The sequence below is a fragment of the Ranitomeya imitator genome, chromosome 2, assembly GCF_032444005.1.
Source record: "Ranitomeya imitator isolate aRanImi1 chromosome 2, aRanImi1.pri, whole genome shotgun sequence".
In the NCBI taxonomy this organism is placed as follows: Eukaryota; Metazoa; Chordata; class Amphibia; order Anura; family Dendrobatidae; genus Ranitomeya; species Ranitomeya imitator.
This window is the reverse complement of record NC_091283.1, coordinates 715417305-715440431: the sequence shown is the minus strand read 5'-3', so window position 1 is coordinate 715440431 and position 23127 is coordinate 715417305. Positions and strand designations below refer to the sequence as shown.

Below are 23127 nucleotides of genomic sequence, written 5' to 3'. Positions count from 1 at the left end.
GTGTACATTGTCTATTGACAATGAGCTGCATAGCAGAGGAGAGGGTGTGGTAAGACCAGGGCTCAGGTGCATTGCTTTCCAGGCAGTGATAATCTTACTGATCAACAATAATTGTATGAAAACAGCTCACAGCCTAAGTGACACATCCATGAAATCTGTATCTCAGCTGCTAGATTATAGTGTCCTCAAAAACTTGCTCACAGATCCCTTTAAATGCATATCCAAGGACAACATCTGCACGGAGTTTGTATGTTCTTCCCGTGTTTGTGTGGGTTTCCTCCGGGTTCTCCGGTTTCCTCCCACATACCGAAGACATACTGATAGGGAATTTAGATTGTGAGCCCCATCAGGGACAGTGATGATAATGTGTTCAAACTGTAAAGCACTGCGAAATATGTTAGCACTATATAAAAATAAAGATTATTATTATTTCCATATTAAGAAGGGGATAGGGGATTACTTATTGATCGGTGGCTGATTGACTGCTGGGATCCCCACAAATCCCAGTAATGGTGAAACATTATTTTCCGATGAAATCACCTCTATATTCATTCTCTATGGGACTGCTGGGGATAGCATAGTACAGCACTGTCTTTTCCAGACAGTCCCATAGAGTACGAATTGAGTAGTGGTGCGCTTGTTCGGCCACTTCTTCATTCAGATGCAGTGTTTTAGAGATCCATTCTCGGCATTGTCAGGGTTCCAAGCATTGGCTCTCTCACCGGTCAGCAATTTTCATCCTTGGATTTGTTATAACTTCTAAAGATCTGAATGGCTATTTAATGGAAAATGTCTGGAGTCTGATCTGTAACTTGCATAACAAAGTCAACTCCCATGGAGTTATAATTTTAGGTTTTTATCTCATGAGCCATCTTGCAAAATGAAGGCGTATTAAAGATCACAATTCTCCATTACATAACCAAAAATATCATGTCTAAGTGTAAAACTGAAACTTCACTTTAAATTTGAGTTAATGACTTCATCAGCCGCTTGCTCTAATTGAAAGGAGATTAATGTTAATCGGATTTACTACTTGGAGCCTGTCTGCTAGTCTCCCAGAATAAGAAAATAGTTTTTACCCAAGAAAGAATATGGATGCAGCTTGGCACCTCATTGTTTTGCTGCTTTTCTTCTCTGAATTTGGCTTGGTGTCTATGTCTTGTGTAACCGGATGTTCTTGTTCGAATGACACTTTTGGGCGGTAAGTAATAGATGTGTTGACATTTTGATAAAGTAATAACATAGGGATAATGGAAAGCGATATCCATTATTTTTAACTGAACTAAAAGAAAATTGGAATACAAGTGCACAGATATACTGTTAATCAACACGTATTGTATGTCTGTTAGTCCTATATTAATGGTGAGTGTAGAGATGGCACTTATTATTATTATTATTATTATTGGGGGCTCATTGAAGAAAGCTATAGTAAAACAAATTGCGTTAGAGTTGTAAAAGCATAAAATATATAACTGTGATTAAACAGGAGCCTATGTATATTCAGGCACATGTAAACTAGTTACAACATCTTCTCTTACATGTTGTCTTTTATTCTGTTGTCGGTTTTATAGGAGTCTTCTTTGCATGTCTTCATCTCTACATAAAATACCAGATGACATTCCTCCAGATATTCGAAAAGTAAGAATAGAAAAATGTCACCTCACCGAACTTTCTCGGGGATTGTTTGGTGGGGTTAGCTCATTAGAATACCTCTGGCTTAATTTTAATAACATTACTCTAATGCATATGAAAAGCTTGGAAGACCTTAAAAATCTAAAGGAACTAAGACTACAAGGAAACAAATTACGATCAGTACCATGGACTGCATTTCAAGACACTCCTGCTTTAAAGATACTAGACCTCAAGCACAACAGGTTGGATGTTCTCCCAGAGCATGCAATGAAGTTTCTGACCCATCTGACCTACTTAGACTTATCCTTCAATCAGCTTACAATTATCTCTAAAGATGTTTTTTCAAACTGGCCCTTGTATCAAAAAGCACATGCAGTAGAGAGGACTGAAATAACTACCAATGTAGTTTTGGCCTTACATGACAACCCTTGGATGTGTGATTGTCGTCTTAAAGGCTTTGTCAATTTTGTGAAAACAGTCAGCCCACCTTTTATATTGATGAATTCATACTTGATATGTGCTAGCCCAAATTCTAAAGCTGGCAAGTTCTTTCATGAGCTGGAGTTAAAAAGCTGTTTAAAGCCAACCACCAACTCATTAATGTCCAACATCACTGTACAGGTCGGGTTGAATGTTACATTGGTGTGTTTCATAACAGCAAGTCCTTCACCATTAATATTATGGACCTATGGATTAAAAGCCTCTAACATCAAAGCATATAATGGTAAGTTCAAATAAATACATACATATCTGCCCCCGTTAGGGTGATTGTTGGTCAAGTGCCCATTATAATCAATACTTCCCTTAAAAAAACAATGATTGAAGAATGTATATGTATGTAATACATAGGAGGGGTGAGGAAAGGAGATGATAGAAGAGCTGCAGTAGCTGGAGGACCTTAGTGCACATAAGTGATAAGGTTATCATCTATACTTAAATGGAGAAGTGCACGTGTGGAGTAAATATTGATGGCAAATTTATTATTAGTAAGAATTGATTGGTGGGGTTAAAGGAGAAGAATGGGGACAGTGGTCAACTACATGATCGATTGTGGCTTATGATATGTGTGGAAACCACAATGTCATGGAGTGAAGACAGCCCTAAAAAGGGAATCTGTCAGGAGTAGAGATGAGCAAGCATTAAAATGCTCGGGTGCTCGCTACTCGAACAGGGCAATTTCTAACGCTCTGATGCTCATTTTGAGTAATGACAATAATCAGAATCTATGGAAAATCAGAGCATTTTTCCAGTAGACTCTACAAGGAAGTCTGGGGGCAGTGAAAATGTTGCAATAGATGGATAAAGTGCTGAATGGAAGGAGAACAGCATGGGGGAAAACCCCTGGAAGCATGTCTAATTCCAATATGTCTGCTGAGAACAATAATGTCACAGTTTTAGTCCACTTTAAGGTCTGACAATAAAATATTCAAAACTGGCAAAAAATTGGAGTTTACAGGAAAAAAAAGAGTTAAGAAACATTTTATTCCTAAATAATAACTTGTGTATAGGGCAAAATTGAAAAGGGATTAAAAAATATATAATGTAAGAACACCAAAATTAATTTCTTTATTAAAAAATAGGAGATTTCAGTGTAATTTATGATGGAAGCAAGAACTGCCACAACTCAGATACACCCTGTATTAGACACAAATGAGGGCCTCATACACACTATCTTCAAATTGCAATGTAGTGGTACTCCTAGACTCATAAAGGCTATGCACTTCCCCAAAAAATTACAAGCAGAGTCATCCATCCACCTTTGAGGGCAACAACTGTAGTGCCTCATTCAAATAATGTGAACAGTGCAGTTGTGTTACTGCTACACTTATAAAAGATCTGCCAATAATTACAAGCAGGGTCATCCATACACCCTTGAAGGCACCTACTGGATTACCTGAAAACAAAATTAAGGAAGTGTAGTTGTGATACTTCTACACTCATAAAGGCCTAACAAAAAAGTGCAAAGCCAGGAAAAAATTATAAGTAGGGTCATCCCGTCATCCATAGACCATAGAAGGCAACAACTCGTGGGCCTCATTCAAATATTGAGCATTAAAAACATTTTATGGGTTGCTTTCATCTGGGGTTGTGGAAAAGTCTGGTCTAATCCATGCTTTTTTCATTGTCATCAAAGAGAGACTGTCAGCACTTTCTGCTGACAGGAGAAAGCTCCTGTCTGTTATGACCCCCACCCCCTGTGTTACGAAAAACTTAATCAGACAAGATGCTAGCAGCAGGGCAGCACAACACCTCCTAACCCAATATCTGAAGTTCACAGAGGAATTAGAGAGTATGCTAGTTTTGCAGGTATTACTTGCCTATCTTTAAAATCTTTTCCCTCCTTGTCAAAAATAAGGCATTGACGTTGGAGCTGGTTTTCTACAACTGGCCTCTGCTGTTCACAAAGCATTGCTAGCATGTGCAGTGTGGAGTTCAAGTTGTGATAACGTCGCACACTAGTTGGTGATCTGTTGTGAATTCTGTGGCAGAGTTCACTCCTGTGGTCACAAGTGGTACTTCGGCTGATTCTCTCTGGGAGCTTCCGTTTGTGGAGGAAAGTGGTACTGCAGCTTCTGAGGTTCCTCCCTCAGGTGACCTGGTGAGGTCGTTAGCTGCTTCTCTACTTAACTCCACCTGATGCTTTGATCCATGCTTCCTGTCAATGTTCCAGTGGTGGACTTGTGTTTCTCTGGATCATTCCTGTGGCCTGCTGCTCTGCATAGCTAAGTGCTTCTTTGCTATTTGTTGCTATTTTTTCTGTCCAGCTTGTCTATTTGTTTTGCTGGAAGCTCTGGGACGCAAAGGGTGTACCTCCGTGCCGTTAGTTCGGTACGGAGGGTCTTTTTGCCCCCTTTGCGTGGTTTTCTTTAGGGTTTTGTGTAGACCGCAAAGTTATCTTTCTTATCCTCGTTCTGTCTAGAATATCGGGCCTCACTTTGCTGAATCTATTTCATCCCTACGTTTGTCTTTTCATCTTACTCACAGTCATTATATGTGGGGGCTGCCTTTTCCTTTGGGGTATTTCTCTGAGGCAAGGTAGGCTTATTTTTCTATCTTCAGGCTAGTTAGTTTCTCAGGCTGTGCCGAGTTGCATAGGGAGCGTTAGGCGCAATCCACAGCTGCCTCTAGTTGTGTTTGGAGAGGATCAGGAATTGCGGTTTACAGAGTTTCCACGTCTCAGAGCTCGTTCTATTATTTTTGGGTTATTGTCAGATCACTGTATGTGCTCTGATCGCTATGTACATTGTGTTACTGAATTGTCTATCACAACAGTACAGGAAGCCCAAGTACTAATGATTCTCAATAGAGGGAAAAAAGAAGTTCTGAGACCATTTTTTTTCCTTTGCACTGTGATTTGTCTTTTTTTTCCCCTAGACATTTGGGTGGTTCAGGACACAGGTGTTACAATGGACATTAAAGGTCTGTCTTCATGTGTAGATCAGCTCACGGCAAGAGTTCAAGATATTCAAAATTTTGTGGTTCAGAATTCTTTGTTAGAACCGAGAATTCCTATTCCAGATTTGTTTTTTTGGAGATAGAACTAAATTTCTGAGTTTCAAGAATAATTGTAAACTGTTTCTGGCTTTGAAACCTCGCTCCTCTGGTGACCCAGCGCAACAGGTTAGGATCGTCATTTCTTTTTTGCGTGGCGACCCTCAGGACTGGGCATTTTCTCTTGCGTCAGGAGATCCTGAATTGAGTGATATCGATGCGTTTTTCCTGGCGCTTGGATTGCTGTACGATGAGCCTAATTCAGTAGATCAGGCAGAAAAAAATTTGCTGGCTCTTTGTCAGGCTCAGGATGAGATAGAGCTATATTGCCAGAAATTTAGAAAATGGTCTGTGCTCACTCAATGGAATGAATCTGCGCTTGCAGCCATTTTCAGAAAGGGTCTCTCTGAAGCCATTAAGGATGTCATGGTGGGATTTCCTATGCCCGCTGGTTTGAATGAGTCTATGTCTTTGGCCATTCAGATCGGTCGACGCTTGCGTGAGCGTAAATCTGTGCACCATTTGGCGGTATTACCTGAGATTAAACCTGAGCCTACGTAGTGCGATAGGACTATGACCAGAGTTGAACGGCAAGAACACAGACGTCTGACTTGGCTGTGTTTCTACTGTGGTGATTCCACTCATGCTATCTCTGATTGTCCTAAGCGCACTAAGCGGTTCGCTAGGTCTGCCACCATTGGTACTGTACAGTCAAAATTTCTTCTGTCCATTACCTTGATATGCTCCTTGTCGTCGTATTCTGTCATGGCGTTTGTGGATTCAGGCGCTGCCCTGAATTTGATGGACTTGGATTATGCTAAACGTTGTGGGTTTTTATTGGAGCCCTTGCAGTGTCCTATTCCATTGAGAGGAATTGATGCTACACCTTTGGCCAAGAATAAGCCTCAATACTGGACCCAGCTGACCATGTGCATGGCTCCTGCACATCAGGAGGTTATTCGCTTTCTGGTGTTGCATAATCTGCATGATGTGGTCGTGTTGGGGTTGCCATGGCTACAAGCCCATAATCCAGTATTGGATTGGAATTCCATGTTGGTGTCCAGCTGGGGTTGTCAGGGGGTACATGGTGATGTTCCATTTCTGTCAATTTCGTCATCCACCCCTTCTGAGGTTCCAGAGTTCTTGTCTGATTACCGGGATGTATTTGATGAGCCCAAGTCCGATGCCCTGCCTCCGCATAGGGATTGTGATTGTGCTATCAATTTGATTCCTGGTAGTAAATTCCCAAAAGGTCGACTGTTTAATTTATCCGTGCCTGAGCACACCGCTATGCGCAGTTATGTGAAGGAATCCCTGGAGAAGGGGCATATTCGCCCGTCATCGTCGCCATTAGGAGCAGGGTTCTTTTTTGTAGCCAAGAAGGATGGTTCGCTGAGACCGTGTATAGATTACCGCCTTCTTAATAAGATCACTGTTAAATTTCAGTACCCCTTGCCATTGTTATCTGATTTGTTTGCTCGGATTAAGGGGGCTAGTTGGTTCACTAAGATAGATCTTCGTGGTGCGTATAATCTGATGAGAATCAGGCAAGGCGATGAATGGAAAACTGCATTTAATACGCCCGAGGGTCATTTTGAGTATCTAGTGATGCCGTTCGGACTTGCCAATGCTCCATCAGTGTTTCAGTCCTTTATGCATGACATCTTCCGAGAGTACCTGGATAAATTCCTGATTGTGTACTTGGATGACATTTTGATCTTCTCGGATGATTGGGAGTCTCATGTGAAGCAGGTCAGAACGGTTTTTCAGGTCCTGCGTGCTAATTCTTTGTTTGTGAAGGGATCAAAGTATCTCTTTGGTGTGCAGAAGGTTTCATTTTTGGGGTTCATCTTTTCCCCTTCTACTATCGAGATGGATCCGGTTAAGGTCCAAGCCATCCATGATTGGACGCAGCCGACATCTCTGAAAAGTCTGCAAAAGTTCCTGGGCTTTGCTAATTTTTATCGTCGCTTCATCTGCAATTTTTCTAGTGTTGCCAAACCATTGACCGATTTGACCAAGAAGGGTGCTGATTTGGTCAATTGGTCTTCTGCTGCTGTGGAAGCTTTTCAAGAGTTGAAGCGTCGTTTTTCTTCTGCCCCTGTGTTGTGTCAACCAGATGTTTCTCTTCCGTTCCAGGTCGAGGTTGATGCTTCTGAGATTGGAGCAGGTGCTGTTTTGTCACAGAGAGGTTCTGGTTGCTCAGTGATGAAACCATGCGCTTTCTTTTCCAGGAAGTTTTCGCCTGCTGAGCGAAATTATGATGTGGGCAACCGAGAGTTGCTGGCCATGAAGTGGGCATTCGAGGAGTGGCATCATTGGCTTGAAGGAGCTAAGCATCGCGTGGTGGTATTGACTGATCATAAGAACTTGACTTATCTCGAGTCTGCCAAGCGCTTGAATCCTAGACAAGCTCGTTGGTCGTTGTTTTTTGCCCGTTTTGACTTTGTGATTTCGTACCTTCCGGGCTCTAAAAATGTGAAGGCGGATGCTCTGTCTAGGAGTTTTGTGCCCGACTCTCCGGGTTTATCTGAGCCGGCGGGTATCCTCAAGGAAGGAGTCATTGTGTCTGCCATCTCCCCTGATTTGCGGTGGGTGCTGAAAAAATTTCAGGCTAATAAACCTGATCGTTGCCCAGCGGAGAAACTGTTTGTCCCTGATAGGTGGACGAATAGAGTTATCTCTGAACTTCATTGTTCGGTGTTGGCTGGTCATCCTGGAATCTTTGGTACCAGAGAGTTAGTGGCTAGATCCTTTTGGTGGCCCTCTCTGTCGCGGGATGTGCGTACTTTTGTGCAGTCCTGTGGGATTTGAGCTCGGGCTAAGCCCTGCTGTTCTCGTGCCAGTGGGTTGCTTTTGCCCTTGCCGGTCCCGAAGAGGCCTTGGACACATATCTCTATGGATTTTATTTCTGACCTTCCCGTTTCTCAAAAGATGTCAGTCATTTGGGTGGTCTGTGATCGCTTTTCTAAGATGGCCCATCTGGTACCCTTGTCTACATTGCCTTCCTCCTCTGATTTGGTGCCTTTGTTCTTCCAGCATGTGGTTCGTTTGCATGGCATTCCAGAGAATATTGTTTCTGACAGAGGTTCCCAGTTTGTTTCGAGGTTTTGGCGAGCCTTTTGTGGTAGGATGGGCACTGACTTGTCTTTTTCCTCGGCTTTCCATCCTCATCCTCAGACTAATGGCCAGACCGAACGAACCAATCAGACCTTGGAAACATATCTGAGATGCTTTGTTTCTGCTGATCAGGATGACTGGGTGTCCTTTTTGCCTTTGGCTGAGTTCGCCCTTAATAATCGGGCCAGCTCGGCTACCTTGGTTTCGCCGTTTTTCTGCAATTCTGGGTTCCATCCTCGTTTCTCTTCAGGACAGGTTGAGTCTTCGGACTGTCCTGGTGTGGATACTGTGGTGGACAGGTGGCAGCAGATTTGGACTCAGGTAGTGGACAATTTGACCTTGTCCCAGGAGAAGGCTCAACTTTTCGCTAATCGCAGACGCCGTGTGGGTCCTCGACTTCGTGTTGGGGATCTGGTTTGGTTATCTTCTCGTCATATTCCTAAGAAGGTTTCCTCTCCTAAGTTTAAACCTCGTTTTATTGGTCCGTATAGGATTTATGAGGTTCTTAATCCTGTGTCTTTTCGTCTGACCCTTCCAGATTCTTTTTCCATACATAACATATTCCATAGGTCATTGTTGCGGAGATACGTGGCACCTATGGTCCCATCTGTTGAGCCTGCTGCCCCGGTTTTGGTGGAGGGGGAATTGGAGTATATTGTGGAGAAGATTTTGGATTCTCGTGTTTCAAGACGGAAACTCCAGTATCTGGTTAAATGGAAGGGTTATGCTCAGGAAGATAATTCCTGGGTTTTTGCCTCTGATGTCCATGCTCCCGATCTTGTTCGTGCCTTTCATTCATCCTGGTCGGCCTGGGGGCTCTGGTGAGGGTTCGGTGACCCCTCCTCAAGGAGGGTGTACTGTTGTGAATTCTGTGGCAGAGTTCACTCCTGTGGTCACAAGTGGTACTTCGGCTGATTCTCTCTGGGAGCTTCCGTTTGTGGAGGAAAGTGGTACTGCAGCTTCTGAGGTTCCTCCCTCAGGTGATCTGGTGAGGTCGTTAGCTGCTTCTCTACTTAACTCCACCTGATGCTTTGATCCATGCTTCCTGTCAATGTTCCAGTGTTGGACTTGTGTTTCTCTGGATCATTTCTGTGGCCTGCTGCTCTGCATAGCTAAGTGCTTCTTTTCTATTTGTTGCCATTTTTTCTGTCCAGCTTGTCTATTTGTTTTGCTGGAAGCTCTGGGACGCAAAGGGTGTACCTCCGTGCCGTTAGTTCGGTACGGAGGGTCTTTTTGCCCCCTTTGCGTGGTTTTCTTTAGGGTTTTGTGTAGACCGCAAAGTTATCTTTCCTATCCTCGTTCTGTCTAGAATATCGGGCCTCACTTTGCTGAATCTATTTCATCCCTACGTTTGTCTTTTCATCTTACTCACAGTCATTATATGTGGGGGGCTGCCTTTTCCTTTGGGGTATTTCTCTGAGGCAAGGTAGGCTTATTTTTCTATCTTCAGGCTAGTTAGTTTCTCAGGCTGTGCCGAGTTGCATAGGGAGCGTTAGGCGCAATCCACAGCTGCCTCTAGTTGTGTTTGGAGAGGATCAGGAATTGCGGTTTACAGAGTTTCCACGTCTCAGAGCTCGTTCTATTATTTTTAGGTTATTGTCAGATCACTGTATGTGCTCTGATCGCTATGTACATTGTGTTACTGAATTGTCTATCACAACAGTGATCTAACACTTACATGCGCTGCTGCAGCAGTGCCAGAGCAGTTGTAGCTGACTTGCAGAAATGGGCGCTGACCTTGAACAGAATGTCTGGCAAATATGGGTAGGTTTTCATAAACCGCATGAGCATGTGGGCCAAGCATGGTATGTGTGTGAGCCTGCCAAGCTTCACAGCCAACTAATAGCTGTACCATAGTGTACAGTTTGTCTTCTAGATGAATTAGCTTCAGCAGAGCCTGTTGCCGCTTTGCTAAGGAAGTGCTGCAGAGCTTCCAGCTGATGTGTGCTCTAAGATAGCATGTCTGAGATGAAGGATGAGGAAGAGCAGGAGGGTGTGCAGTAACTGGTGTAGGAGGTGCAGGAAACCCTAATAGAAGTAAGACCACCTCTCCTCAGCGTTGGCTGCATATGTGCCTTGCCAGGCCATCACAATAGTCATCCAGTGTGCTGTCAGTGAAATGCAGTGTCCCTGGCTACAAGCGCTTGTCCACGTGTTGGTTGTTAAGTGGACAATCACGGTAACCATGTTGGTAAAGACACTCTTGATGTTCCCGGACACATGCTGGTACAAGGTGGGAATGCCACACTGGGAGAAATAGAGGCGGCTGGAGATCGAGTACCAAGGGACCAAATTTATACTCCTGTAGCAGGTCAATTTTGTTTTTTTATTTCAAATCAATGAAATTGCACACAAACCAAGTTCTACAGTGTATATAAAAATAGTCAATTATTGAATAACCATATTTGTATACGTTTAGAAGGTTAATTTGAGAATCTGGAATTGCTTGCCTGAGGAGGTGGTGATGGCGAACTCAGTCGAGGGGTTCAAGAGAGGCCTGGATGTCTTCCTGGAGCAGAACAATATTGTATCATACAATTATTAGGTTCTGTAGAAGGACGTAGATCTGGGTATTTATTATGATGGAATATAGGCTGAACTGGATGGACAAATGTCTTTTTTCGGCCTTACTAACTATGTTACTATGTTAATTTTGGTTCTTATTTAAAAACAATGAAATTTCACACAAAGCATGAAAGTATAAATGACAATAGACAATTTTTTCAACAAAGATATTTTGTAAACTCTACCAGGCCAAGCGGTTTTAAAAAATTTGAACCCACTGTCATTTTACACAAAGCATGTAAAACTGTATACTTGAATAATTGAATCCATAAAAAGTTTTTAAATTTTTTCTTTTAGCTTTATATACCACCGTAATGTAACAAGAACCACGTTACATTGCATGGATGACTCATTAAATACATGGAAAATGTTGGTACTTTTTTTTGGAGCATTATATACCACTGAAATTTAACACAAAGCAAGTAGTACTGTATGGATGAGTAATTGTATCCAGACAAATTTTTAAATGCTTTTTTGGAGTGTTATATACCATTAACATTTTACAGAATGCACCGAATACTGTATGGATGACTAATTGTATCTAGAAATTTTTTTCAATGCTTTTTTGGATTGTTATATACCACCGTAATATATCAGAAAGCATCTAATACTTTATGGATGACTAACTGAATACAAGCAACTTTTTCAACACTTTTTTGGAGTGCTATATATCACTTGATGCTTTTCACCAAATTGGCTCATCAGAAAACCTGGTAAGTTGATACTCATTCAAAATGTCAACTTAGAGAAGCTGGATACAGAACATAGTAAAGCTGAACATAGTCATAGTGTCCATCTTATCTGTGTTCTATGTCCAGCTTCTCTAAGTTGACAGCCAATAAATATATGGGGATTGCCTGACAGTCACTCTAATGCTGTAGCCATCTTGGTGGTGGCATTACTGTGAATGGCTGGCCGCATAGCGTCATCATGTCTATATAAGACCCATGATGCTATGCTCATCACACTGTACCCCGGAAACATGCAGAGCAGGGAGAGATGCTGGTGAAATAGGGACAGAATTGTAGCTGCATATTAGCCAGGGATTCAGCCATATTTACATTTCTTTCAAGTACAAAACAGACCTTCCTAGGACTAATGATAATCAATATTCATACTGCTGTTACCAGCACTTAGGGAGAGATTGTGCTGATGGGATCATATAGGACAGGATAGGGTGAATTGCACGTCCTTTATGCTGCAGCCTGCAACACATACAAAAGCCCCTTTTCAGGGCTAATAATATTATTTCTTCACTTAATCCTGCAAACTGTTCGGAGAAAGGAAATATTATACACCATTTTTACTGTGAGAATTGTGCATCCAAAGCATACTGCCAGACATGGTAAGATCTCAATAACATCGCTATATTGCTCGTAACCCGTCCATCTGAGGTACGTACTTTTCCTGCAATAGTAATACAGCAATTTTTTTAATAAGTGAAATTTGCCTCATAACACACAAAAAATTGATTGTTAGAAATAGCATTGTTATTTTGTGCAGTCTAAAGGTCCATCTCAACATCTCAGCACAACTACAAGCTTAACCGCCACCAGCATGCTCATGCACATAACAGCAAAGCACCCAAGTAGTTGGGCTGAACGCAAGGATCCAGAAACATTGTCCAAGGGTGATACCACTGCCTATTTCCCTGTTCTACATGTATGCTAATCCCCTGTCCATGATGCAGGCAAAGATGCCTCCCACCCTGTTATTGCACACTTGCCATCACCGTCAGCAACTACGTCCATGTCCTTGTCCCAGTGCAGCGTTCAGTTGTCCCTACCCCAGTCTTTGGAACGCAAGCTTAACTATGCAGCCACCCATCCATGGGCTACAATATTAAACCACCCCATTTCCAGACTACTTACCCTGGAAATGTTGCCGTTTAGGCTTGTGGAGACTGAAGCTTTCTGCAAACTCATGGCGGTGGCCATTTCTCAGTAGTCAGTCCCCAGCCACCACTATTTCTCCTTGTGTACCATCGCCGTCTTACAAAAGCATGTGCCCCATAACATCAGCTGTGCCCTGACCAATGCTGTTAATGGGAAGGTCCACTTAACCACGGACGCCTGGACAAGTGCTTGTGGCCAAGGACACTACAATTGCCTGATGGCACACTGGGTGAATATTGTGGAAGCCTGGGCAAAGTCAGATCCTGGGACGAATCATGTGCTACTGATACCGAGCTTTGTAGGCCATGGTTTAATCAGGGTTGCCTGCACTTCATCCTTAGCCTCCATCTCTGGAACATCAACATCAGTCGTGAGTAGTGTTGAGCATTCCGATACCGCAAGTATCGGGTATCGGCCGATACTTGCGGTATCGGAATTCCGATCAGAATCAGAATCAGAAGCCGCGACGTCATTCCTCAGATAAATTCCTAGAATGAGCGCCTTTAGGACCTGTGGAATGACGTCGCGGCTTCTGATTGGTCGCGTGGCGGTCACATGGGTGGCACGCGACCAATCAGAAGCCGCGACGTCATTCCGCAGGTCCTAAAGGCGCTCATTTTGAACAAAGAAGCCTGCCGGACGCCGGTTCCTCGCGGTGATGTTCCAGGGGACGCCGGAGAGGTGAATATAACAATATTTTTTATTTTAATTCTTTATTTTACACCTCACTATGGATCCCAGGGCCTGAAGGAGAGTTTCCTCTCCTTCAGACCCTGGGATCCATCAGGATACCTTCCGATACTTGGTGTCCCATTGACATTGCATTGGTATCGGATATCGGTATCGGCGATATCCGATATTTTTTGGGTATCGGCCGATACTATCCGATACCGATACTTTCAAGTATCAGACGGTATCGCTCAACACTAGTCGTGAGCTGGAAGCACTGCAGCACTGCCTCGGTCAAGCAGCAGGCTCTGCTAAACCTAATCTGCTTGGTAGACAAACTACATGCTACTTCAGAGTTGAAAAGTCTAACAGACCAGAATGAACTGTGGTTCTTGTCCATGAACCTACAGCCAGGCATGGTAGTTTGTGACAATGGCTGTAACCTGATGGTGGCTTTGAAGCTTGGCAACCTCCCACATGTAGTATGTCTGGCCAATGTGCTCAACTTAGTGGTTCATCGGTTTCTCAAGACCTATCTAATTATGTCTGAGCTACTTCTGAAAGTGTGCCGCATGTGTGCCCATTTCCGCAAGTCAGCTGCCGCCTCCCTGTCAGTGTTGCCACAGCGTTTCTCAGCTCACCGACTGGTATGCGATGTTACCACACATTGGAACTTAATGTTACATATGTGGGCAAGGCTTTGTAAATTAAAGAGGAGGCTTTGCAAGTGGAGCAAGTTGAGATGGTGCAAGAAACTATACTGGGTGATGCCACACAGCCCAGACTCATCTCATCTTCTCAACGTGGTTTGGATTATAATGAGGAGGAGGAGGAGGAACAGGAGCTGGTTGCCTCTGCTACAGATGGTACTACCCACACCACCTTTACCCCATATGTTCAGCATGGATGGCATGAAGACGAGGAAGACAATGAGGATGAGAACATGGACAATCATTCTCTTTGTGTGGACAGGGAAGTCTTGGCTGTTGTCAGTCTGGCACACATTGCTGAGTTTATGTTCCTTGGACAATCAAGGAGTGGAGATGAGAGACGCACACCCCAGACCAGATGCAGCAGAGGCAAACGAACACTCTCAAAGGTCTGGGACAGTTTTCTCAGACCCTCCCAGCGTTCAGGGCTGGGGTACTTTGACAAGGAGGGAAATGTTTTGGAAGATCCTGAAGGAGTACCTTGATAACCTTATCATTGTCCTCCATGATCGCTCTGTGGCTTACAACTGTTGGATATCCAAGCTAGACATGTGGCGTGAACTGTCTCTCTATGTCTCTATGTTTTGGAGGTCTTGGCCTGCCCTGCTGCTAGTGTTTTGTCAATGCAGGTTTTTAGTGCCACTGGGGGTATTATAAATGATTGGCACATTTGACTGCCAACTGAAAATGTTGGCAGGCTGACTCTTATCAAAATGAACAGGGGCTGGATTGGGCCAGACTTCTGCACACAACGGGTGACAGCAGCAGAGCATAAACTCAAATCCACTGTTCTTTTTCTAGTTCATGTATATATATATATATATATATATATATATATATATATGTATAGCTGTTATGGTTGAGCATAGTTATTAAGAATGGGATTGGCTGAGTACTAGAAAGCTCCTTTAAGTAATACATTTTGCACATTTAATTGCAGCTGTGCTGTTTCCTTTAATAGAATGTGAAGGGTTTTATATAATGCAGTCTATTAACAATTGACAAACATTTTTAACATTTACCGGTATATTTAATACTTTTTACTATTTCCACAGTGTCCACCACTGCAATAGATGAAGAAACTATAAAATCGGAGTTGGTGATCCCAGTAGTGCACCTTGCAGATGCTGGAGTCTATAACTGTGTAGCCAAAAATTTCCTGGGCAACTCTACTTCTTCAGTTATTGTACATGTCCAGTCTCCAAGGCCAGGAGATCCCTCAATGTTTCCATCATACGCTTTTAGTCCATCATTGCCTTCCGATGAGAATGTGTACATTGATGTGAGAATCGCCAAACAGACTGTTTACGGAATATCTTTAGAATGGTTCGCCGTGACAGAGAATCCCAGTGAAACATGGTATACCATTTATTTTGGAAAATATGATGACAAGGAAAAAGAGGTCATAAATATTGGTCCTGGAATTTATACATATTCTGTAAATGATTTGCTTCCAACAACTAAATATGAAGTTTGTATTACATTAAAAAGTCAAAGACCTAGGAAAGGACAATGCATTGTGTTCATGACAGGCAGTGACATCAGTGAACTAGAACAGAGGGAAAAACTTATCCATATAATTGTTATTGTATGTGCTATGGTATTAGCAGTTCCCGCTGGTATGTACGCATGCACCACAGAGACCAGACTTAACTGTATTGAGAAATGCTTAGGTATTTGTCGGAAAAGGCATAAAGTCCAGAAAAATTTAAAGAAGAATAACACCAAAGAGAGCACTTTTGACAGCTTGCAGGCCAGCAGTGAAGAAGGGCTGTGCCAGAGAGAAGTCACTGAAGAAAACCGGAGGCGAAGATGTTCAGAAGAAAAGCTTAATAAGCCTAAAACAGAGAGCAAAAACCCAGCAGAACTGTACTAAAACAGTGTTTCTTCTTGCCTAATTAATAGACTTTGTGGAGGAAGCGCAAATAAACATTTTAATTGGGCACATGCCTGAAAATTGGAGTGAAAGATGCGCTACTGAAACGCTGATATTTGTAATAGATCAATTATAATGAAGGGAAACTTTGTATCAAGTTTTCACACCAGAACTGACTTCCAAATTATCAGTATTTCCCACTTTCCGTTTGTAGCTATCTGAACAGTGAAACTACATTTACTTACTGAATCACAAGTTTTTGTTTTGCAAAATGTGCCCAACAATATAGCAGTGGTTGTGAGTTTCAATCCAACGAGTCAAATTAAATATGAAATCATTTACATAATACAATTACAGTGTGTTCCAGATGTAAAGATGGCCTCAGACATGAGATGAAATGTTATAGATTCATTTTAATGACTATAGTAAATTTTAACTAAATATTACTGCCACTGCTCAGACCTGATACAGCTGTAAGCATTAATCTACACCTGACATGTGACGTATATATATGTCACATGTTAGCTACTTGTGCATAGAGCAGGATCAGGGCCTGAGCCTGCTTGTTACATAACAGGTACTGACTGTATTATGCAGCTGACATCCATCTGTAACTTTTGAAATCAGTTTTAGCATATGGTCAAATTGTTGTCAATTGTGAATGCAGCATCTAAGTGCTCAAATAGTGGGGTGATTTGTAATTGCACAACACAATTGCAAGGTTCGGCATATATTTTAAGACTATTTTTCTCTTCTTGCAATTTCCTTCTTATTCTCTATTTTGCCTTCTAGTTTAGGTCACTGCTATGCATTTTCATTCATGAGTCACCCACACAGAAGTCACCACAAGAAGTTCTATTTCTAACCTATAAAGAAGTTCTATCTCTAACATGTCAATCTATACAATCTATGCAAAATATATACTTGCTTAAAGCACCCCTCCAACATTTTTTTTTACTTACTATTCACTGTGTTTAGTTGTATCCAATGTGACATCAGTCCTGATCCTAGATCTTGTGCAACTTCTGACTGACCAAAAGTCAGAGGTAACGACCATGAACTCTCAGTGTAAGTCTATGAGAGCCTTGTTCTGGCCTCCTTGTGGTTCTAATAGACGTACATTGAGAAGTAACCTTTGGCTCGCCCAGAAAACACTGGAGCAATCAGGTAGATCACAACCTACAGAAGAATACAGCAGCTGGTGAGTATGTATTATTAGTGACAGGGAACTTATATTAGTGATTAGGGTAGGTCAAATAGCTTCGGATAACTCCTTATCTGAATAGCAATAGAGCTTCCCGAATAGGTGCATTGGTAACTTAGATATCTGGAGCGCTGCCGATAATCAGCTGTTCGGCGCTGCAGCTGCATGTGTTGCGGCAGTTTCACAGTCACAACATATGCATGGAGAGCCTGTTTGTTGGGTTCTCCATGCATGTGTTGTGACTGTCACATATCCGCGACACATGCAGCTGCGGAGCTGAACAGCTAATTATTGGGAGCGCTCCAGATATCTAGGTTACCAATGCAACTATACAGTAAGCATTATAGCTATTCAGATAAGCTCTAATTCGAAGCTACTCGATTATCTCTATTAGTGATACTACTCCGATGGTGAAAGAAGAAAAAAAACAAGCAGACACAATTTTTGCATTACAATCTGCAAATGTTTTCTAAGTTTTTATTGTCTTAATTTTGCAACCCGCAGACAAATCTTGCTTGTTTGATGGGGAGGAAGGTCTAGTTACCCTAAAGGAAACCTGTCAGCAGAAATAATGCTGCTAACCTTGTAGATATGTGATTAATCTGCAGGTTAACAGGGTTATAATGCTGTCTGGTGCCTGCACATAGCCGAATACAGTGGGGAGAAAGGATCTTTATTCTCCCCTCCAGCATTCAGTATTCAGTTATGGGGGAGGTGTCAACGACCGTTCTGTATAGTCAGAGCACGACTGAACGGTCGCTGTAACCGAGCCCCTTGGTCCCTGACTGACAGTGAGCCGCAATGTAGAGCCAGTGTCAGTCAGGGCCGGGGCACGGTTTCAGCGGCCGGTCTGTATACTCAGAACGTGGCTGAACAGGCGGTGCCCTGTCCCTATGACTGAATAACAAATGCTGGCGGGGACAATAAAGATCATTAACCCGATATCTGCAGGTTAACAGTGTTTTTCCTGGTCTTAGGTTCCCTTGAAGTACTTTAGTAATATCTTTACTTACAGTAGTTAAATACTGTATTTTTCAATTAAGTTTCAGGCATTTGAAAGTAAAAAGGTATGAAAATTGTCTGCATATTTAAGAGTTCATTATTTTCCTTGTAGCCATGTGCTGTATTATTAATAACCTGAACCTATTGTTATACTAGCAACCATACATGACAAATGCCATGTTTAGACTCTGACTGTGGTGTGGGCTTTTTTTCCCCACAAATTTTAAAAATCATGGCTTAGGCATTGCGGTTTTGCCATTATTTTAAAATAGCACAGCAAAAGACACTAAACTGCTGCAATGTGTGAACACGGTGTAAAAAATATTGTACCTCCTCAATTTTCTGTAACAAAATGTAGTGCTTTTGCTTCTTTTGTGATTGTTTGCTTTTGCAGTGCATCTGCATGCCTATATCACTTTGTACGTGTAACGGGGGCCAGAGTGGTTGCCGTACCGAGGGATTGCTGCTGCTTCCTCATCACACCCCGACACTCCGCTACAGAAATATCATGTCCATTTTGTGGTGTGCTATGTGTGTCAGGTTGTTCACCCACCTGTGAGTCAGCACACAGGGCTATAATCCGTCGCAGACACACCCAAATGTTATTAAAGTCCAGATTCATTTTCAGTAAAACTTTACTCAATTCATGCATAGTCATAACAGACTTAATCCAAAAATCTTCAAAAGACATAAGAACTTTTCCTCCTGCACTTTCCCTGGTCTTTTCTTTCAGCTTATCTTCTAGCACCGTGGCTTCCAGACCCGCAGTCCCCTGGGAATTCCAGCTTTCTGATACTAGGTGCTCCCCGTTCACTTTCCCCTTCCTGGGCAAAAAATCAGGTTGCCTCTGCAATTCCTGTTCGGACCATAAGTCCCGGACGTCACGGGAGGTAACCATAGACAAGCCACCAATCCTACCAGACTGCCTCGCTTTTCACATGCTTTAAGATCTAACATCTCCAGACCTGCTTCCCTCAGTGCTTCTTCTGTCTCTTTCAACTGTAACTCACCACACAACTACTACCACTCCTTCTAGAACAATTCCTCTCACTCTGCTTTAGCTCCTCCCACTACCTGAAAATTACCTCAGGAAGGCCCTCTCTCTGCCACTGCTCTGGCTCCCCCCCTTCTCAACTGTCACTACTCTGACTGAAACCAGTTTTCAACACAATCTAATCTCCTACTCTACAGTGCCCCCTTAACACTAAGGCTTCTTTCAAAATGTTGAAATGACGGATCCTGTGCAGATTGTAAAAAATGGTTGCACTGGGCCCATTTTTCTGATGGACCCGTCGAGGCTATGTGCACCTGTTGTGTATGCGCACAACACAACCCAGGTTAAAAATAATAAAAAAATAAAACATTGTAATATTCTTACCTTCCCGCGCCCCGCGCAGCATTACCGATGCTCGCGATGCTCCCAGCAGCTGGCGTTCCCAGTAATGCCTTGCGTGCAATGACCTCTGATGACGTCGCTATCTCGCGAGACCGCGACATCATCGAGTCATTTCGCAATGCATCACTGGGAACGCTAGCTGCCGGAAGCATTGCGCGCATCAGGAAGTCTGCGCGGGACGCTGGAAGGTAAGAATATCGCAATTTTTTTTTTTAACATTATATCTTGTTACTATTGATGCTGCATAGGCAGCATCAATAGTAAAAAGAGAGAGAGAGTGAGCGAAAGAGAATTTCCCTGACTGGAAATTCTTCCACGCATGCTCAGTTTCAAAAGACGGAACCCGTCCCTGGATTCCTGCTTTTGACAGTCAGCGACGGATCCTGCGTCCAATTATAGCCAATGATGGGCAGCGCTGGAACCGTCGCTGAGTGATTTTCCGACGTACAGAAAAAACGTTCCTCTGAACGTTTTCTCTGCCCGACGGACAGCAATTTTCCGATGGATTCATTGCACGACGGATTAAACGGATGGCCATTCATCACAATCCGATGCTAAGGCTACTTTCACACTAACGTCGTACTTGTCCCGTCGCAGTGCATCGGGCCGACGTACCGACGCATACTGTGGAAGCGCCGCACAACGGGAGCAGCGGATGCATTTTTCCTGCGCATCCGCTGCTCCATTCTGAGTTGCGGGGAGGTGGGGGCGTTTTTTTGTTCGGACGGTCCGCCACAACACGACACAACCGTCGCACGACGGTTGCGACGTGTGGCAATGCGCCACAATGCGTCACTAATGTTAGTCTATGGTGAAAAACCGCATCCTGCAGACAACTTTGCAGGATGCGTTTTTTTACCCAAAACGACACATTGCGACATATCCCAAACGACGCTAGTGTGAAAGTAGCCTAATATAAGTCTATGGGAAAAAACAGGATCCAACAGAAAAATTTGCTGAAACCTGTTTTTTCAAAAATCGACGAATTTCGGCGGGAGCTCAAAGACGGAAATGTGAAAGAGGCATAACCCACAACTACACTGCCATAACCCTCACCAATGCTGACCTACCACTGCCACTGACTGTCCCTATTCCTGTCCCTAACACACAGATATCAGAACAGTGTCAGCCATTATCATATTAATCAGTGTCAACTATCATAAACTACACAGGGCACAGAGCAAATACAAAACATATCCGGTTTCATTAGGTAGGCATGCACAGGAATGCAGGGCTCAAACCAGCCGCGTGCATACCCCCCTACATATGGATCTGCTGACTGCTTTTAATTAGAGTAGAAACCAGATGGAAGCCTTGTTGTTTGCAGATGGGATTACACCATTTTATTAAAATGTTCTAGGAACATCATAATTATATGTATAGTAAATATAGAAATAACACAACTTTCATATGTATAAAATATATAACAGTAATGCAAAATTCAAATGTAAGGTTTACATATTTCTTGCATCTTTTATGATTGCTTACTCTCTATCCTTGGTTGGACAACCTCACGCAATCCTTCTTTAAAGAGTTAGAAAGAGATGTCAGATTTACTCTAAAATCTTCTGAGTGTTTCTTGCCTACTCTCAGTAAATAGAGCCAATTCAAATTTGTATAGATAGGCAATGCTTGAAGACAACAGAGATAAAAGGGCCGCTGCTCAAGAACAGTATACGGTGCGCCTTCCAGTCCAATAGCTTATAGTAATGCACAATTCTACCAGTTTTGGTGGTGGAAATGCCACACCCCTACCTCCTGGGCCCGTGTGGTTGCACAGGCTGCACCAATGATATGCCAAACAAACAATATTCCGAACTGAGTGGCACCAGGTAACTAGCAATCTTCACAGGCTATAGAACATATGGGACCGGCTTTCCATCAGACTTAAAACACAACAATTGATGCATCCATGCAGAACAATAGAGTTACACACTATGTAAGCATAAAAGATGTGGCACTCACCCCAAGATTGCTGAAAAACAATGTCCTTTAATTCGCTTTATGCTGCATTAGACATCTGTGGAGAGGCGGCAGGTAAAAGTGAGGGGTGCAGGGACAGGAGACGGGACGACGGCCGTTTCGCACAAATGTGCTTCCATGGGTCCTGGACCCAAAATATGACCTTCGATGACCGGTCACCTGAGCGCTCACGTGACTGCGACGTCATCGAAGGTCCTTCACTTTCTGCATTCTTAGGAACGGAGGCAGATGCTAGCAGCGCTGAGAGCCAGGGTCCGTCGGAGGAGTGAGTATATCCATATTTTTTATTTTTATTCTTTATTTTTTACATGAATATGGATCCCAGGGCCTGAAGGAGAGTCTCCTCTCCTCCAGACCCTGGGAACCACACGCCGTATAAGATGACTGGGCGTATAAAATGACCCCCGTCTTACACGGTGGGCATATCCCAAATTCCATATTTTATATGTCCAGTTGTCTTATACACCAGAAAATACGGTACTTATTTTCCCCACTGTAACAGTAATTTTGACCAAGGGTACCGAAGCTTCTATATGCCACTGTAAATGAAAAAGCAAATTTACCCCTGGAGTTGCCCTTTAATCCTAAATTACAGATGTAAACCAGTAGTGCAGAGGACTGACACTTAATTCATATGAAAAATTTCATGGGCATATTTTTCTAATGAAAAATTCTAGATATGTCCCTTCTTACATCTTCTTTTGGATCGAGATAAACAGAAATAAATGTATTTGTGGCTTTACAAATTTGCATTTATTTTTCTCATAACACCAGAGTAATGGAACAGCCTTTTTTTTTTTAAAAGCAAGTCAGCTCGTGCCAATCTAGCAATATTTTGAGTCAAGGTGAAATGTAAGGAGAATACATCTGTAGATTGTCACATTAGACATCAGAAAATGTCACAGGTACTGCAAAGGAAAATACCTGGAAAATCTGAATGAATAGACAGCAACATGGCACATGAGATTTAGTGCTGATAAATGTAAGGCAACACTATTTGTGCCCCAAAATATGATAAACCTGCAACATCAAAGGATTCAGGAAATGGGAAAACTAAAAAACTAAAAATAAAAGCAGGTATAAGAAAAGATTGTGAAATCCAATTTTATTTCTTTGCATTAATAAGGTGCAAATTTTGATTGCAGTGATTTTCAGGTGCCTGAAATATCATTTACCCCGTCCAGCCTGTCATTGGTCTTGAATATACCCAATATGAAGCTAGAAGAGTAAGACAATGTGGGGGCAGCTACTGGCATAGAAAAGGGGGAGAAGAATTATAAAAACATACACTAGGGAATATGCAAGTATAATCATGCAGCCTTGTAATTTCAGAATGAGACCTCGAGATCAGACTACAGAATCAAGACAGATCGCATTTAATCTAGTAAACAGATATAAACAGGCTATAACAGGCGTGAAAGAAACCTCTCTGTGCCAGAAAGAAAAAATATTTGAACACATTAATCACTCCTGTTCATTCTGGAAGAACATAACATTTTTAATTTAAGAAAATGCTTTACACAAGGATTTCCCAACAAAAGTACTATAATTATGTGATGTAAAGAAAAAATTTTTTTTGAAGA

At 42.6% G+C, this 23127-nt stretch overlaps 1 protein-coding gene across 1 annotated transcript; it reads left to right on the top strand.

Annotated features, from left to right (window-relative positions):
• The first annotated feature begins 1070 nt into the window (after positions 1-1070).
• Positions 1071-16900, top strand: LRIT2 (leucine rich repeat, Ig-like and transmembrane domains 2). The gene is made up of 3 exons (XM_069755818.1): positions 1071-1201; positions 1572-2356; positions 15139-16900. The coding sequence occupies exons 1-3, from the start codon at positions 1092-1094 to the stop codon at positions 15957-15959; spliced, it is 1716 nt and encodes a 571-aa protein (XP_069611919.1). The 5' UTR covers positions 1071-1091; the 3' UTR covers positions 15960-16900.
• Positions 16901-23127: the final 6227 nt, after the last annotated feature.

What these genes read in the sequence shown, in the direction of transcription:
- LRIT2 (XM_069755818.1), top strand. Translation starts at nt 1,092, where the DNA reads ATGGATGCAGCTTGGCACCTCATTGTTTTGCTGCTTTTCTTCTCTGAA. An exon ending in TCGAATGACACTTTTGGGCG is followed by an intron (nt 1,202 to 1,571) that starts GTAAGTAATAGA and finishes TCGGTTTTATAG; the next exon opens with GAGTCTTCTTTGCATGTCTT. An exon ending in TAACATCAAAGCATATAATG is followed by an intron (nt 2,357 to 15,138) that starts GTAAGTTCAAAT and finishes CTATTTCCACAG; the next exon opens with TGTCCACCACTGCAATAGAT.